This window comes from Oncorhynchus keta, chromosome 2 (assembly GCF_023373465.1).
Source record: "Oncorhynchus keta strain PuntledgeMale-10-30-2019 chromosome 2, Oket_V2, whole genome shotgun sequence".
Taxonomy (NCBI): Eukaryota; Metazoa; Chordata; class Actinopteri; order Salmoniformes; family Salmonidae; genus Oncorhynchus; species Oncorhynchus keta.
In genome coordinates this window covers 41663023-41680165 of record NC_068422.1, presented here as the reverse complement: position 1 = coordinate 41680165, position 17143 = coordinate 41663023, and the positions used below count along the sequence as shown (strand labels likewise).

The 17143-nt window shown below is 40.8% G+C and overlaps 1 protein-coding gene across 12 annotated transcripts in view; it reads left to right on the top strand.

The window, feature by feature from the left end:
* Positions 1 to 313: 313 nt before the first annotated feature.
* LOC118361322 (zinc finger SWIM domain-containing protein 8-like) overlaps positions 314 to 17143 on the top strand; it is a 52404-nt gene continuing 35574 nt past the window's right edge. For 3 of the 12 annotated variants that reach the window (XM_052476683.1, XM_052476668.1, XM_052476675.1), the window contains exons 1-4: positions 333 to 2361; positions 13032 to 13185; positions 13662 to 13756; positions 16737 to 16909. In XM_052476683.1, the coding sequence (XP_052332643.1) occupies positions 2184 to 2361; positions 13032 to 13185; positions 13662 to 13756; positions 16737 to 16909 (600 nt within the window). In that variant the 5' untranslated portion in view covers positions 333 to 2183. Of the gene's footprint in view, positions 2362 to 5565; positions 5687 to 13031; positions 13186 to 13661; positions 13757 to 16736; positions 16910 to 17143 lie in introns of all 12 variants that reach the window. The other 9 variants (XM_052476679.1, XM_052476677.1, XM_052476658.1 and 6 more) reach the window with 8 other exon arrangements.

The following is a 17143-nucleotide window of genomic DNA, read 5'->3' as shown; positions in this document are numbered from 1 at the left end:
ACAGCTGATGACACTAACACTGTAAAAGTGTGATTTCCTGATAGTTGCTGGTTGAAAATACAAGCTAGGACCTTCTTATCAGCAGGTTTTGCATGGGTGGAGTTTTGACTTGCCAGGTGCCATCACCAGGCGTTATAAGTTATTATAAACTGGGTGGTTCGAGCCCTGAATGCATATTGGGCAAGAAAATACATCAGCAAATCTATAAATCAGTACCTAGTACAATATAATGCATCTATATTAAATACGAAATATACAAAATATACAAGCAAAATATACATGGCAAGTGAACACATGGCTCATCTATGGTTAGGCCATGAATGCAATCATAATTTAGTTTTGTCCAAAAGGCAACTATTGACCACTCTGAAATCTGAGTGGTAGTTAGGATAGGGTTGTGAAAAGGGTCAATTTTGGTGGCGTTTATGCCAAGATTTGTACAGCCAGATGAGAGTTTGACGCTAGCGAAAACGAGGCTGAAGTTAAAATCAGCTGATAGAGGCAACAGCCAAGCTTTGCTGAAGCCAGCGAGAGCAGAAGAGCCATCTTCCCGATCAGGGAGAGTGGAAGAGTGGGGGACTGTTGAGACAATTTGGAGGGACCCCGGTGTCGTTCGAAGGCTCGAAGACACAACGTGGGAACGGTAGGACTACCGGTGTCAGTAGGGAAGAAGGTTCTTTTTTTTCAGTATTCGGACTCGGAGTCATCGGGAACCAGTGGGGCTCGAGCGAAGAAGCTTTTTAAAAATATAAATACAAAGGCAAATAAATTCGAGTCAAGTCTATTAGCTAATAGAGTAGATGTGCAATCCAACAGATATAAAACTAACCGTGCACCACTTACCGAAGACCGTTGCTCGAAAATAGTATGTAATTCAGTCAAGTTTGACGGATGTGTAGGTCTTTAAAGGTGTCAAGGTAAACAAACACCAAAGCCCCTGTCGGAGCGGATGCTGCTGTAGCTCGCTAGCTAGGGCTTTGAGACATGGATTAGGACGAAGGGTATCCTGTCAGAGACGGTGTTTGAAAGAATATTAGCTAATTTTTACGATGTTGACCACAAATTAGAACTCCTAGCTACTACAATTGTGAATGACAATCGAGACTCTTGTATTTTTAAGATGTTAGCTCGCTGATTTAGCAACCTACTCTTGTTGGCCAGTGTTCGCTTACTACTGTAGTTAGCTGGCTAGTTAGCATTAGCAGATAGTTTAGTTGGCTAATGCTAGCTATTAGCAAGCTATCAGCCCCTCAAGCTTGAGTAGTGAGTGTCTGTCAAAGAAAGCTACCGTCTCTCATTCTATCTGGATTTCACTTGTTATTTTATTCTCGTTTTATCCACAGGGGAAATTAAATAGGCCTGCTAGGTTGTATTGCTTGCAAGCTTTTGGAACATTATGTTCGGTTGTCTCGAGACGGGCAGTGTGCAGCACAGCTGATTCATCGAGGAGGTTGGAAATGGAGGAAAACAAGTTACGTTTATGTAGATTTCATTTTAAAGTAAAGTACAATAGTTGACGTCAATATTTATTTGGACGAGTTGGGTTAATCGTAGCCAATGTAGAAAGTGTTAAATTAAAATTAGTTAGATAAGAAACCTATCAATATGTGTCTATGGGTGACTTGTAAGTGAGTGGGGGTCGTCTCCCACGAACTACTGTCCACTCAACTAGACAGTCAAGCAGAAACAGTCCAACTCGAAACTGTGTGGTGGTAGTGGACAGAAACTAAATTGTTACCGGACTAGGATCAACTTTCTCAGACGACATGGATATACGGTGTCTCAGATAAGTTATCACCCTAAATGGCAAGGCCTTGGTAAGAAAGATGAGGGAAAAGGTCATTGAGTGACCTAGTTGTGCCTCTCTTTTCCAGATATACTGAATACTAATTTGGTACAATTTGTGACAAAGTATTTTCCCCCCTACTGTTTAGAATGGATATTATTGTTTTATTGTGTAGCTCGCCAGCAAGACTACAGTGAGCTCTCAGCAGTGTTTTGGTTGTGTTGCGCTCACCCCTCCCCCAACTTTTACTGGAGACTTGTGGAAGTGTTCTTTCCTTCTGCTGCCTGTCAGTGGTGGGCCACTCTCACCCTTTTATTTTTTTTAATCCTTTGACGGAAGGCCTTGGCTATTGTACAGTCCACTTGAATCCTGTGTTATATAGCCTACAGTGGATGTAATGGAACTAATGTTCGCCGAGTGGGAAGACGGAGAAAGGTTCTCCTTCGAAGATTCTGACCGGTTCGAAGAGGACTCGCTCTGCTCCTTCATATCAGAAGCTGAGAGTCTGTGTCAGAACTGGAGGGGATGGAGAAAACAGTCTGGTGGACCAAATTCTCCTACAGTTAAGATTAAAGGTAAACACACACATTCTATTACTCGTAATCACATCATCTTGTTACACTTTCAGTGTCCTCATATTGACCTTTGACCACTTAAAACCACTTGATGCCTGTTGCCAAATAACATTGTGGTGGCCAGCATGGGTTCTCCTTTCTCTCATTACTTAAAGTGCCTGTAATGATGGATCCAAATAATCTGAAAGCCTGACTTGAATCAGAATTTGTTTTTTGTCTTGGACGTCATTGTCTTCTTGTGAAAATCTCTAACAAACATTACACTCATGCATTAGCCTGTTTTCAGAATAGAAAGTTCACAAGATACGTCAATGTAACTATACACATCAATCTCCAAAGTAATTTATAAAATGTAATATTGCACATTATCTTCACTAAGAGCCAATTTATGCTTGATCTGAAAATGTGGTCGGAGGCACTGTATGGATGGTGTGACGCAATTACGGAGCCTCTGACAGCACGCAGAGGCCAAATTTAGCTCTGTACCGCATCACCGTGTGACTCACAAAATTTGTAACAATGCAAGAGGGCTCTGTATAGCTCCACATTGACATGATTGGTTGACGGTAGGTGAGGGCTGGAGGTCCTATATAAATACAAACTCACTTCGTTGACAACAGCTCTGCGCTTCTCCGCGAAGCGCAAGAACTATGGATGCACTGACTTCTGCAGAGGCTGTATCACTCTAAATGCTGCTCTGCCAATGAAGAAGTAGTGCCTTTTATTGTACATTTGAATAATACTACAATTGTAAACTGCTTTGATCAGTGTCGCCTAGTTAAAAATAATGAATTTGGTCCTAATTTCCAGTTGGTTGTCCTGTCCTCATCATTTGACCATTGATCATTTAGGCTGTGTGCATTTTACATAGTATGGCCTTCCTAGGATACCATTTTCCCAGAATTGAGGCATAGCAAGCTTGTTCTCTCAGAATGAAGCCCATTTGTTGACTGCACAACAACAGCCCATGTTGCTCTGCTGCTTATTCTTTGGAGAGTCCTCAAAGGGCTCTGAACTCATCAGTATGGGACACTTTGCCAATGGGAGTGCAAGTGCTGGCTGCCCATGTTACTGAGTCCTCGTTTAATTTAGGCCTATTGGCTGTGATGCCATTGATGATAACCCATTAGTTTATTTGCAGGATAGTTTCTATAATACTTGCATAATGTCATTTCTTTCTACATCCCCCTAACCTCATGTCTACAACATTGTCCTCCAAAATGTATTACTTACTTTCTCTACCAAAGTAGATCATGTTGTATAGGCTAGGCAGCCTACCGGTTAAGAGTGTTGGGTCAGTAACAGAAAGGTTGCTGGTTCAAATCCCAGAGTAAAGTACGTGGAAACTCTGTAACTGTGCCATTGAGCAAGGCACTTAACCCTTATTTGCTCCAGGGGTGCTGCACTACTATTGCTGATCCTGTAAAACCACACATTTCACTGTACACATCTGGTGTATGTGACATGCATAAATACTTAACAAAAAATATAAACACACCATGTAAAGTGTTAGTCCCATGTTTCATGAGCTGAAATTAAAGATCCCAGAAGTTTCCATACGCACATTTCTCTCAAATGTTGTGCACAAATTTGTTTACAACACTGTTAGTGAGCATTTCTCCTTTGCCAAGATAATGCATCCACCTGACAGGTGTGGCATATCAAGAAGCTGATTAAACAGCAGAATCATTACACAGGTGCACCTTGTTCTGGGGACAATAAACGGACCCTCTAAAATGTGCAGTTTTGTCACAACACAATGCCAAGTTTTGAGGGAGCATGCAATTAGCATGTTGACTGCAAGAATGTCCCCCAGAGCTGTTACCAGAGAATGTAATGTTAATTTCTCTACCATAAGCCACATCCAAAGTAATTTTAAAGAATTTGTCAGTACATCCAACCGGCCTCATAACCGCAGACCATGTGTATCCATGCCAGCCCAGGACCTCCACATCCAGCTTCTTCACCTGCGGTAACATCTGAGACAGCTGATGAAGCTAAGGAGTATTTTGGTCTGTAATAAAGCTCCTTTGTGGGGAAAAACAACTTTTGATTGGCTGGGCCTGGCTCCCCAGTGGTTGGGCCTATGCCCACCCATGGCTGCACCCCTGCCCAGCCATGTGAAATCCATAGATTAGGGCCTAATTAATTTTTTTCTAATTGGCCAACTTTTTTGCTTGAACTGTAACTCAGTAAAATCGTTAATTATTGCATGTTGCGTTTTATTTTTGTTCTCTCTCTCTCTCTCTCTCTCTCTCTCTCTCTATATATATATATATATATATATTTAAACTTTGGTTTCATTGAGCATAGTGCTGTTGGAGTGACTTAATCTGTCAATGATTTGTAATGTTGGCCGACCTGGCTGTGTGGGTGGAGTTGTACACTGGGGTCCGTCCGTCCGTGTGTGAGTGGGGGTCCTGGAGTCTCAGCTGAGTTCTCTGAGCTGGCTTATTGGACGGCAGCTGGGGAGGGGTAAACAGAGCGCCGACCCGTGTGGGTTGTACAAGCAAGTAAGGAACCGGCGGGGGGGGGGAGAAATATTTATTAGAAGCCTCAGCTAGGGGAGTTTGGGGGAGGGTGTATGTGCGGTCAGGCCTGTTTGTTTACGTTTAAGGAGTGGTAGGGGAAGGGTGGAGTGGAGTCAGCTGTGGGCTGTATAGAGGGCTTTGTCTTGTGCAGGTCATTCAGTTCAGAGCTGGGGATTGTGGTTTAGTAATACAAAACCCAATTTGATCTATCTGTGTATTTCTGCTGATATTGCATGAAAGAGTTGCCAAACCTCAAAATACTCATCTAAAGTCACTGTCAGATTCCCCAAAAAGTGAGATCAGTAAGAGATTTTACTGAAGGTTACATTCTTTCTGACCACAGAAAGAAGCGCATATACACACAGACCGCATGAGAGAGGAATAGACCTTGAAGGCTATCTTATATCTACTGACCCTGGTTCGATTCCAGGCTGTATCATAACCCGCCGTGATTGGGAGTCCCATAGGGCGGCACAAAATTCGGCCAGCATCATTAGGGTTTGGCTGAGGTAGGCTGTCATTGTAGATAAGAATTTGTTCTTAACTGACTTACAGAGTTAAAGGTTAAATATATTTATTTATCTCAATTGCTCAAAATGTAGGGTACGGTTAGGGTTTTGGTTAGGCCCTATGCATCTGTTGGCTCTGTTGATCTATTTCTTTCTAACCACAGACTGGAGAGAGACAGTAAGCACACGACCTACTGGGCATGTGTGTGAGCAGCAATCCTTCACCACTCTACAATGGAACAGCTATTTGAGCGTGGCACCCCCCTTCTCTCTCCTGATTGGTCGGTAAGGAGTTAGTCACCATGCAACTGGCAGTGACTGGATGGCAACAAAGACTCTGCGAGACCCTGTTACGGCACCCTCGCTGCTGTTACTGGGCTCCCCCTATTTTTCTCTTTCCCTCTCTCCCTCGCTCTCCTTCCTATTTGTAGCTTACATGGGGCAGGGGAGCAGGTGTTTATAGTAATGCTGAGCGATTTAACCAAAATGGTGTTCTTTATCCAAAGTTATTAAACAACAAAATTGACCTATGTCTGTTCAATTACTTTAATTCCATGTTTTTTTGTGAGCTCAACGCGTTGTTTCTCTAGAGAGAAATCAAATCATTCACGAGATAAATTAGGCTAATACCTTTGGGCTGGGCTGCTTGGAAGTTGTAGTTTTCATTAGGCAAATATTGAACTCAAGTTCAGTGCAGAAACATGGTAATTAACGACAATGACCATGATCCATTGGGCCTTTTCTTTCTGACCACAGACAGAAGCGCATATACACACGGACCGCATGAGAGAGGAATAGTAATTATGTTTTTTTGTTGGTACTAACAGAGGCTACCTCTGCCATGGCTCGATGGCAAAAGCCTATGAGGAAATATTTATTTTTATTTTTTATGTTTAGGCTTTGTGGATAAATGCTGAAAATAAGGTCTGTGGTAAACACAGGCTTAGGATATCTTAAATGTTTTGTTCTATGAGATAATCTGATCACATAACACCACGTTTTGTGAATTTTGAAGCATTTATGTAATCAAAACAAGTAAAACGCTAACGATGTGCTAACATGTAAAAAAAATACATTGCATTTATTTGTTGTCTAGCTAACAGGCTTAGTTTACCTTATCAGACAGACCTTATCAACATCGTCTGGGAACCGAAAAAACTAGCATCTTCCTGCTGAAGAGAGATGGTTGCAGCCTGGAGCAAACCAAAATACCATCCTTGCGTTTTTGTTCAAGCTGATAAGCAGAACGTTAACTAAGCTAACTAGCTTTTTTGGCGGACTGCAGCATAGACAACTTTGCGTGGTTGGTGTTGTGACTTGAAAAATGTTGCGACTAATGTAGTACCATTTCTGAAAGCGACTTATCAACTCTTATTTTGAGCACATAAAGGTCATCCATCTTAACGGACTGATATTATCTCATAGAACATTTATAAGATCTCTCATGCCTGCGTTAACCTCAGACCTTATTTTCGGTGTATATCCCAAAACCCCATTCATTTCCCCCATAACAATGCCTAATATACCAAAGTTATAAAATGCTAACTAGTTTGGGACTACAAGCTGGCGAGCTCTATGACACTGCCCGTTTGTGAGGTAGCTCTACCCGATTTGATAGTTGATGTTAGATAATAAGCCGTTTTGAAAGTGTGCCTTATCTACTTGGAAGAACTTGTCAAATTAAAGAACTAGTAAAACTACTAGCTGAGCAAAACAGGATGCTGGCTGGCTGCTACTGCCTGAGCAGAGATGTTTTTTAAGGAATTTAAAAATAAGTAATCGAATAAAAACAAAGTAGTGTACTCAACTTAAATATTTTATTAAAGTAAGTCATGTGAGTTAATGATGGATAGTGATAAGCAGTAATGTGCGTTCACTACCATCATGGGGCTCTTATTAATTGTTAATATTCATTCAACCCACTGTCAGTGTCAGGAAAAAGGCAGTTGATGGCTGAGGGAAGCTCAAATCATTTTAATGTCATCATTTGATAATGTATTAAATGTTTTTTGTAACAAAACCGGAAAAAATAATAATAATAGAATTGAAACGGCACCAATCACTCAGCAATAGTTTATAGTGATGTAAGCCACCTTGGTTCTCTCTGTTTGTTTGAAAAGCTCAAGCCTAATATCTAATGCAATAGAATTCACACAACTGCTTCGGGCTTAGCCCCTAAAACCTTCTATGTTAGGACAGGGATGAGGATAGTGTCCACTGAGGGCCAGGGCTTTGTTTTGGGTGTGTAGTAGTTGTGTGCTGGGCCAGCTTGGTTGTCAGCTTATTTTATTTTCTGAGGATTGGATCAACATGAAATTGAGAGACAATGCAGCCTGTTCTGTGTCATCCTGAAAATGGAGTCATACCTTTTTTGTTATTCAAACATGAAATCTTTAAAGACTTGCAACAACACATTTCCTTTTTAGGCATTAATAACCAAGTCTGAAGTGTTTGAGCATTAATTTTAAAACATTTACTAACAATTTAACACCCCTTTGAATAAATTGTCCAAAACATGTCCTTAAAAATCTCATTACCTGAATAGTCTGAAAACATCAAGAACATTAGGAAAGCTAATACATTTTCACATTTTAAAAATACTGATTATTAACAGTCATGCACAGTTACTTGAAACACTATTATATAAATATATTTTTTAATTGATTTGATTTTGACTGTCATTTACCGCAACACCTTCTGCAATCTACAACCTAATATTTTTGATATTTCATTGAAACCTGACATATTTTCAAAAATGTGGCAAGCCTGCATTTAAAAGCAAACTATTTTTCCTTTCATTAAATTAACATAAAATGTTATTACCTGTTGCGGTATTGATACATATGTTTTGGTATTGAGGATGATTTTGGTCATGATAATAAGTATACTAAGACTGAGGTATGGTTAAAACAACATTTATTGTAGAATATATGAGATATTGGCACAATCATGGATTCAAGTTCAAAGAATTTAATTTTGCAGTGCTTCAAAAGTACCTAACAAACAGGCTAAAATCAGAGAACACATACAAAAACATTAGAACAGCACATGTCATTGTCACCACACACTGGCCTGTACATTGTCCCTTGGGGATGATATTTCTATGACCTCCAAGCTGGTGCAGCTTTATCTTGAAGCCAAAGTTTTCTTGAGCTTTGCAAGCACATGTTTCTCTATCTGACTCTTCGATGGCCAATCCAAAGCGGCTCAAATTTAAAGAATTGAGCCTTGGAAAGGTTGTGCCTTGGATTCTTAGACAGAAATCTTCTTAGAAGATTTGCCATAGTGTTTGTTAAGGCTCTCTTACGGAATATCTTGGCCTTTTACCGAACTTCTCTGGATTTCCCATTTATTACAGTGGAGATGAAGGAAGCGGCTAACAAGTTTACGCATTTGTCTTCTCTGGCTGTTATTGTCTAATGTTCTCTGATGACCTCTCTTTGTAGTTTTCTTCTGGACCTTTCTGCCTTCCATGTTGACAATTACCTGCTTCCTCTTGGCCACCATCTCAAGTCTTTTCAGTCTTTTCTTTCGGTTGCCCATCTCTTTGATCCTCTCCAGCAACTTCTCTTCTGTGTTGCTCAACTTTGACCTCAATTTTGATATTGTTTTCTTTCTTATGTTCTTATTTTTGGGTGATTCCTTTGGGGTAGATATCTTCATTGGTCCTGGTGTCTGTAGAGATTAGAGGTCGACCGATTGCGCGGAATGTCCGATTTTAATTTAGGCTGATTTCAAGTTTTTATAACAATAGGAAACCGGTATTTTTGGATGGCAATTTTTTTCAATCTTGCAACCTTACGGTTAACTAGTCCAACGCTTTAACCACCTGCCTCACAAGGAGCCTGCATGTTACGCGAATGCACTAAGAAGCCAAGGTAAGTTGCTAGCTAGCATTGAACTTATCCTATAACAAAACAATCAATAATAATCACTAGTTATAACTACACATGGTTGATGACATTACTAGTTTGCATATAATCGATGCTGTGCGCTTTCAATGCAGTGCGCAACACCAATGCCTTTCTTAAAATCAATACACAGAAGTATATATTTTTAAACCTGCATATTTAGGTAAAAGAAATCCAGGTTAGCAGGCAATATTATCCTGGTGAAATTGTGTCACTTCTCTTGCATTCATTGCACGCAGAGTCCGGGTATATGCAACAGTTTGGGCCGCCTGGCTCATTGCAAACTAATTTGCCAGAAATTTACATTACTTTGATATAACAGTGAAGGTTGTGCAATATTTAGACTTAGGGATGCCACCCGTTTGATAATATACGGAACGGTTAATTATTTTAGTGAAATACGTAACGTTTTGTTTTCAAAATTACAGTTTCCGGATTCGACCATATTAATGACCTAAGGCTCGCATTTCTGTGTGTTATGTTATAATTAAGTCTATGATTTGATAGAGCAGTCTGACTGAGTGATGGTAGGCACCAGCAGGTTCGTAAGCATTCATTCAAACAGCACTTTCGTGTGTTTGCCAGCAGCTCTTCGCTGTGCTTCAAGCATTGAGCTGTTTCTGACTTCAAGCCAATCAACTCCCGAGATTAGGCTGGTGTAACCGATGTGAAATGGCTAGCTAATTAGTGGGGTGCGCGCTAATAGCATTTCAATCGGTGACGTCACTCGCTTTGAGACTTGGAGTAGTAGTTCCCTTGCTCTGCATGGGTAACGCTGCTTCGAGGGTGGCTGTTGTCGATGTGTTCCTGGTTCGAGCCCAGGTAGCGGCGAAGAGAGGTATGGAAGCTATACTGTTACACTGGCAATACTAAAGTGCCTATAAGAACATCCAATAGTCAAAGGTTAATGAAATACAAATGGTATAGAGGGAAATAGTCCTATAATTCCTATAATAACTACAACCTAAAACATCTTACCTGGGAATATTGAAGACTCATGTTAAAAGGAACCACCAGCTTTCATATGTTCTCATGTTCTGAGCAGGGAACTTAAACGTTAGCTTTCTTACATGGCACATATTGCACTTTTACTTTCTTCTCCAACACTTTGTTTTTGCATTATTTAAACCAAATTGAACATGTTTCATTATTTATTTGAGGCTAAATTGAATTTATTAATGTATTATATTAAGTTAAAATAAGTGTTCATTCAGCATTGTTGTAATTGTCATTATTACAAATACATTTTTAAAAAATCACCCGACTAATCGTAATCAGCTTTTTTGGTCCTCCAATAATCGGTATCGGTGTAAGAAAAATCATAATCGGTCGACCTCTAGTAGAGATGTCTCTTTTTAGGTGTTGAGTTGATGGCAGGGACATTTACCTGCTGAGGTGAGAATGACTGTTCTGTTGTGGAGGCTGTCTTTTTGAAGATTTTGAAAAACTTCTTAATTTAGCTTCTTGAACATGTTGGAGTGTGTCATCTTCCTTGCTTTATGGTGTTATGTCCAAAACTGCTTTTAGGTTTTGATTTCTTCTGTAATACCTTTTGAGTTTTCCCCGCACTCTTCTTTTCATGTTGCTTCTTTGTCAGATCTTGAGTTTTCTTGATTTTACAATTTTGCTTTTGTTTTTGATATCTGGAAATGGAAAGGAAGCATTACATGAAATGAGAATGTCTCAAAACATGGGAAAAATCTTACTGTTATGGACACGTCATCCTATAGTGGAGACTGAATGGCTTACTGACTGTGTGTGTATCCTATAGAAGGGACTGAATGGCTTACAGACTGTGTGTGTACACATCCTATAGTAGGAATTGAATGGCTTACTGATTTTAGTGTGTGCGCATGTGTAGACTTCCTAACACTGTAGGGTATTGACTTCTTATAGACACTCTATGAGGGCATAGACTTATATGCGCTAATTACGCTTGCTGTAACCTCTTCAACCCCTAACCCTCTCTGTCATTCTGTACTTTTCCAGCAGTTCTGGGTTGATGTAAACTTTTTCTCTGAATTTTGTCAGCCTTCGCTAAAGCTTTATTTTTGTCACTTGCTGACTGTCTGCAATTAAACAGGACATAAAGCAAAATATCAACAGTTAGTAAATAATATTTAAATTAATAGTTCATTATATTTAAAAAATATAGTCTGTATGATTAAATTCTCATTACCGAAACAGAAGTTCTCTCTACCACAAACTGGCCTTATTGCAGCAGTAAGTGAGAATGGTGTTGCGAAGGATGAGGAACCTTAGCATGTTATGCTAACAATAGAGAAGACATGACGACAAAGCAAATATTTACTCAACGTACATAATTAGACATTAATGAAGTATATTTTCATAGAAAATGTTAAATCTAACGTTTTACTAAATGTGGAAAACTACCTGTATCGGCAATGATAATCAATACTGTTGTGTATGCAGGAGAATGTTTAACTTTTAACTGGAGAAATATAAAGAGATCTGCTGGTAACCATCTTGAAGGTACTGGTAGATGTGTTGCTTCAAAATCAAACTTTATTAAACATTTTGTGTGTGTAAACAGTCTTTTAAAAATGCTTGTGGAGGATGAGAACATCAGTCATGGACACTTTTAAATATTTTTTTTCTTTATTATTATACATGAATATTCAGTTTATAATTTTTGTAATTTGAAAACATGTAGAACATCTGCTTAAATTACAACATAACATACATTCAGACATAGCTGGATGCCTTGCTCTAATGACAATTTCAGCAGAAAATGCAATAAAATACAAAAATAATGAATTCCTATGTTGAAATTACTCTTTGTGCATGGTAGAGAACACTATCCTATGCTATTTTGTTATATTACTAAATTACATTTTTATATTTAAAATCATTTACTGCCATGGTATTTTAATGGTTTCATGAGAATGACCCACAAGTGGTTGGTTTATTTAAAGGTATACTGCGAGAATCTGGCAATTTATTTGTATTTTTATGACTGCCTACAGTATGAAGAAAGTTAGAGGTAGTTAACTAGTGCGAGCCAATGCTAACTAACTTTAGGTCAATGACTGGAAGTATACAGGTACTGTAGAATATACTAGATGAATTGCAGTGCCATTCCCTCATGCTTCATCGTTAGCAATTTTTGCAATTTCTATGGAATGTGGCTGACCTTATGGTTTCCTAGTTGTCAACACTACAGTCTATGCCAGCTGAAGAAAGGATTTCTTTTAGTGTCAGTTTTCTTTTCAGGGTCTCTGTAGCTTTTGAAGAGTGCTGTGTTTGGAGAAGGGGTTGTGTGCATTCAGAACCCCTCAGGAAACCCAAACCCTTCCTGGGCTGACAGGACAGGCTCCCGAAGGGGCTGCGGGTTTGGCAGCTGTCCTGTGCTCTGAGAGACCAAGGGAGCTTGAAGTGCTAAACAGGCCCAGCAGGTTTTTCTGACCACGTGAACTGACTTGTAACATGGGAGCCAAGGTTTTTCCTCCCAACTAAGGCTGATGGTTTTTCCTGGACAGTTCACATGGTCAAGAAAAACTCTGGGCCCTAATCATGATGAAGTTCAGGCCAGGGCCATGTTGAAAGTGTGGAGGCTTGCACCAAGGCAATGTTTTGATAGGTTTACCATGGCTTCTGACCAGCTGAACCACAGCCATCAGTTTATTTAGACTGCTTTCTTTCCTCAATGGTTGATGGCAGAAAAATGTATTCTCTCTTGCTCTCTGTCTGTCTGTTAGATGGTCAGGTCATCCCTCTGGTGGAGCTTTCAGCCAAGCAGGTGGCATTCCATATCCCGTTTGAGGTGGTGGAGAAGGTCTATCCTCCTGTCCCTGAGCAGCTGCAGCTACGCATCGCCTACTGGAGCTTCCCTGAGAACGAGGAGGACATCCGGTAAGGCTGGACATGTGCGCACGCTCTGAAATCTATCAGAGATCATCTCGGATTTCCGTAATATATTGAGAGATTTTTGTGGGAATGTTGTTAAAGGCCCATTGCAGTCAAAATTCTGTTTTACTGTGTTTTGTATCATATTGTACAACAGCTGAAACTCACACTGTAAAAGTGTAAAATGAGATCTGTGTTATTTCCTGGTAGTTACTAGTTGAGAATTTACACAGGACCTTTTAATCAGCAGGATTTTTGCATAGTTTGAGTTTTTGCTTGCCTGTTGACATCACCAGGCGGTATTAGTTAGACCATTAAAAGTTCCAAGAGTCACAAACGCCAAATACGCAATTTATACAAATGTAATTTGGCTTGTAAAATGGCTGGCACAACTTCAGAGGGGACATAGTATTTGGAAAAGTTAATGTGTCTTTATTTTTCTCTGATCTCATCCCCCTTTCTCTGTGGATCTCCCTCTGCAGGCTGTACTCGTGTCTGGCCAACGGCAGCCCAGATGAGTTCCAGCGAGGGGAGCAGCTGTACAGGATGAGGGCTGTTAAAGACCCTCTGCAGATAGGTGAGCAGTGGCCTTTACCTATACCATCTCAGCACTAAGACAACAGTAGCACGGAAGACTGAACTCTCTAAACCTCCTACAAACCTCCATAATGTCGTCCTGGTCACACATTGGTTGGCTTGTCCCACAGCCACACAGTCACCCTTTGGGATTAAAAAAACAGAGTTGAGAATTTTAATAGTTGAGTGTTATTCCTAGGTCAGATGCTGTGTCCACCTCAGCGGTGTGGTGTCCTGGTGGAATTGCTGCATTTCTCTGCTCATCCCAGATGACTGGATTAGAGCAGTCAGGCAGGATGTGTGGGGATTACAGGAGCTTTAATGACCCTAAACGTTCCTAACGGAGCCTTACTCACCAGCTGTGACAGATAGAGTTCAGATAGAGCATGCCACTCTCACTGCTCATTACTTGGGCCCAGAGTTTATCCTGACCTCGTGACCTGATCAGGAAAAACTGTGGCCGCTACGGTTTTTCTCTTCCCGGTCAGGTTATATTTATCACAAATCATTAGCCATTGACTTTACCAACCCCCAGTTCATTAGTAGAAATAAAATTTGGTGTAGTGTAGGAATGCTGCTGTACTGTGCCGTTTAAGACATTTCCTAGGTCAATGAATGAAGCCACAGGTGAAATATAGTGCATATGGACCTGCTATTACATGGGGCACCTCAATAGTCACCTAGGATTAACCACAAGCCAAGCAGCCTGCCCCAACACACTGGACATACTACTTAATGATTGGGTTATTAATCCAGTCCTCTCAACATCACTGAGATGCCAGCTAGGATCAAAAAGTCTTACAGTGAAATGCCCTTTTATGCACTTCTCAACAGTGGCTCAGTGGTTTATGCTTATACAGTCGCAATGAAAAGTATGTGAACCCTTTGGAAATACCTGGATTTCTGCATAAATTGGTCATACAATTTGATCTGATCCTCATCTAGGTCACAACAATAGACCATCACAGTCTGATTAAACTAATAACACACAAACAATTATGTTTTCATGTCTTTATTTGAACACACTGTATAAACATTCACAGTGCAGAGTGGAAAAAGTATGTGAACCCTTGGATTTAATAACTGGTTGACCCTCCTTTGGCAGCAATAACGTCAACCAAAGTTTTCTGTAGTTGCGGATCAGACCTGCCAAACGGTCGGGAGGAATTTTGGACCATTCCTCTTTACAAAACTGTTTCAGTTCAGCAAAATTCTTGGGATGTCTGGTGTGAACTGCTCTCCTGAGGTCATGCCACAGCATCTCAATCGGGTTGAGGTCAGGACTCTTTCTCCACACATAGTGTTGTGTTCCCTCCAAACAACTCAACTTTAGTTTAATCTGTCCACAGAATATTTTGCCAGTAGCGCTGTGGAACATCCAGGTGCACTTTTGCAAACTTCAGACGTGCAGCAATGTTTTTTTTTTTTTGGACAGCAGTGGCTTCTTCCGTGATGTCTTCCCATGAACACCATTCTTGTTTGGTGTTTTATGTATCGTAGACTCGTCAACAGAGATGTTAGCACATTCCAGAGATTTCTGAAAGTCTTTAGCTGACACTCTAGGATTCTTCTTAACCTCATTGAGCATTCTGCGCTGTGCTCTCGCAGTCATCTTTGCAGGACGGCCACACCTAGGGAGAGTAGCAACAGTGCTGAACTTTCTCCATTTAGAGACAATTTGTCTTACCGTGGGCTGATGAACATCAAGGCTTTTAGAGATTATTTTGTAACCCTTTCCAGCTTTATGCAAGTCAACAATTCTTAATCTTAGGTCTTCTGAGATCTCTTTTGTTTGAGGCATGGTTCAGGCAATGCTTCTTGTGAATAGCAAACTCAAATGTTGAGTGTTTCGAATAGGACAGGGCAGCTCTAACCAACATCTCCAATCTCGTCTCATTGATTGGACTCCAGGTTAGCTGACTCAAATGAGCTTTTGGAGAAGTCATTAGCCTAGGGGTTCACATACTTTTCCCAACCTACACTGTGAATGTTTAAATGACGTATTCAATAAAGACAAGAAAAATACAATAATTTGTGTTATTAGTTTAACCTCTTGAAGCTAGGGGGGCTCTATGTTTGTCTATTGTTGTGACTGAAGATTAGATCAAATTTGATGACCAATATATGCAGAAATCCAGGTAATTCACATACTTTTTCTTGCCACTGTAAGTTATGTTAAAGAGACTTTCACTTAACAAGCAATCTAACCTCTCCCACTGTATTAAACCTTGGAGGGACATGTATCTTTTTCAAAGACTCCCATAATGACCCAAGGGCTCTGATTTTTAAAACGTTAACAACCATCTTTGAAAGCAAGCTCTTTCTCTTTATCTGCTCTGAGTGTACTTCGTTGTTTTCCTGCGAGTCCAGGGTATGTTATTCAGTGCTGTATTAGGTGAAAAGCATTAGAGCTCATTGTGAGGTAATGGAAACCATGTCTCTCAGTGGAAGTAGTAGGGGAAGGGAAGTAGGTTAGGGGTGGAGGAGGCATTAGACTGCCAGGGAGAAGCAGAAAGACTGGAACAGAGCTCCGCTCTCTGAAGCGGGCCTATTGTGTTGAATCTGGAATAGTTACGCTGAGTTGTTCCTCTAATCCCATTCCCTCTCCTCCTCTTTGCCGGCTCGGCCTCACCAGGAGAATGCTGGCTGCTGTCCAGCGGGTAAAAGCTTTTGGCCAACCTTCCTAATCTCCCCCCCCTCTCTCTCCCATCTCCTAGTCTCTCTGTGTGCATGGAAATACAACTGCCTCTCATTTCCTGTCTGGCAGCCCTTACTGCTGCACAATGTCGGCCAATGGCTGGCTCACTATTAGTGTCAGCCCCAGCACTCTAAGTTTTCCTGGCCCACTTCATCATAATAACACTTTCTCATTCCATTTCTCCAGTCTCATTGTCTGACACAGACAAGCAGATTGACCTTTCAGAGCTGATATTATCCCCTCTGTCTTTCTCTCTGTCCCTCTCTCTCACTCTATCTCACAGGTTTCCACCTCAGTGCCACCGTGGTATCGCCCCAGACTGGCCAATCAAAAGGGGCGTACAATGTGGCTGTCATGTTTGACCGCTGCCGCATTACCTCCTGCAGTTGCACCTGTGGGGCCGGGGCCAAGTGGTGCGCCCACGTGGTGGCCCTCTGCCTCTTCAGGATCCACAACGTGAGTTTAGAGTACACACGCACACAAGACATTACCGCATGAATACACCTATACTGTACACCTTTGTGCTGTAGTATAGACAGTATATGTGTGAGTGAGTTCGTGTAGCACTGTGACTAGAGTCAAATCCATTTCAATTCAGGAGCTTTTACCCAAACCTGGCACAGACAAGCCATAGCCTGTAGACGGGTTGACAACGTCCCAACAATAATTTGTGCGCAACTCTTGAGTTAA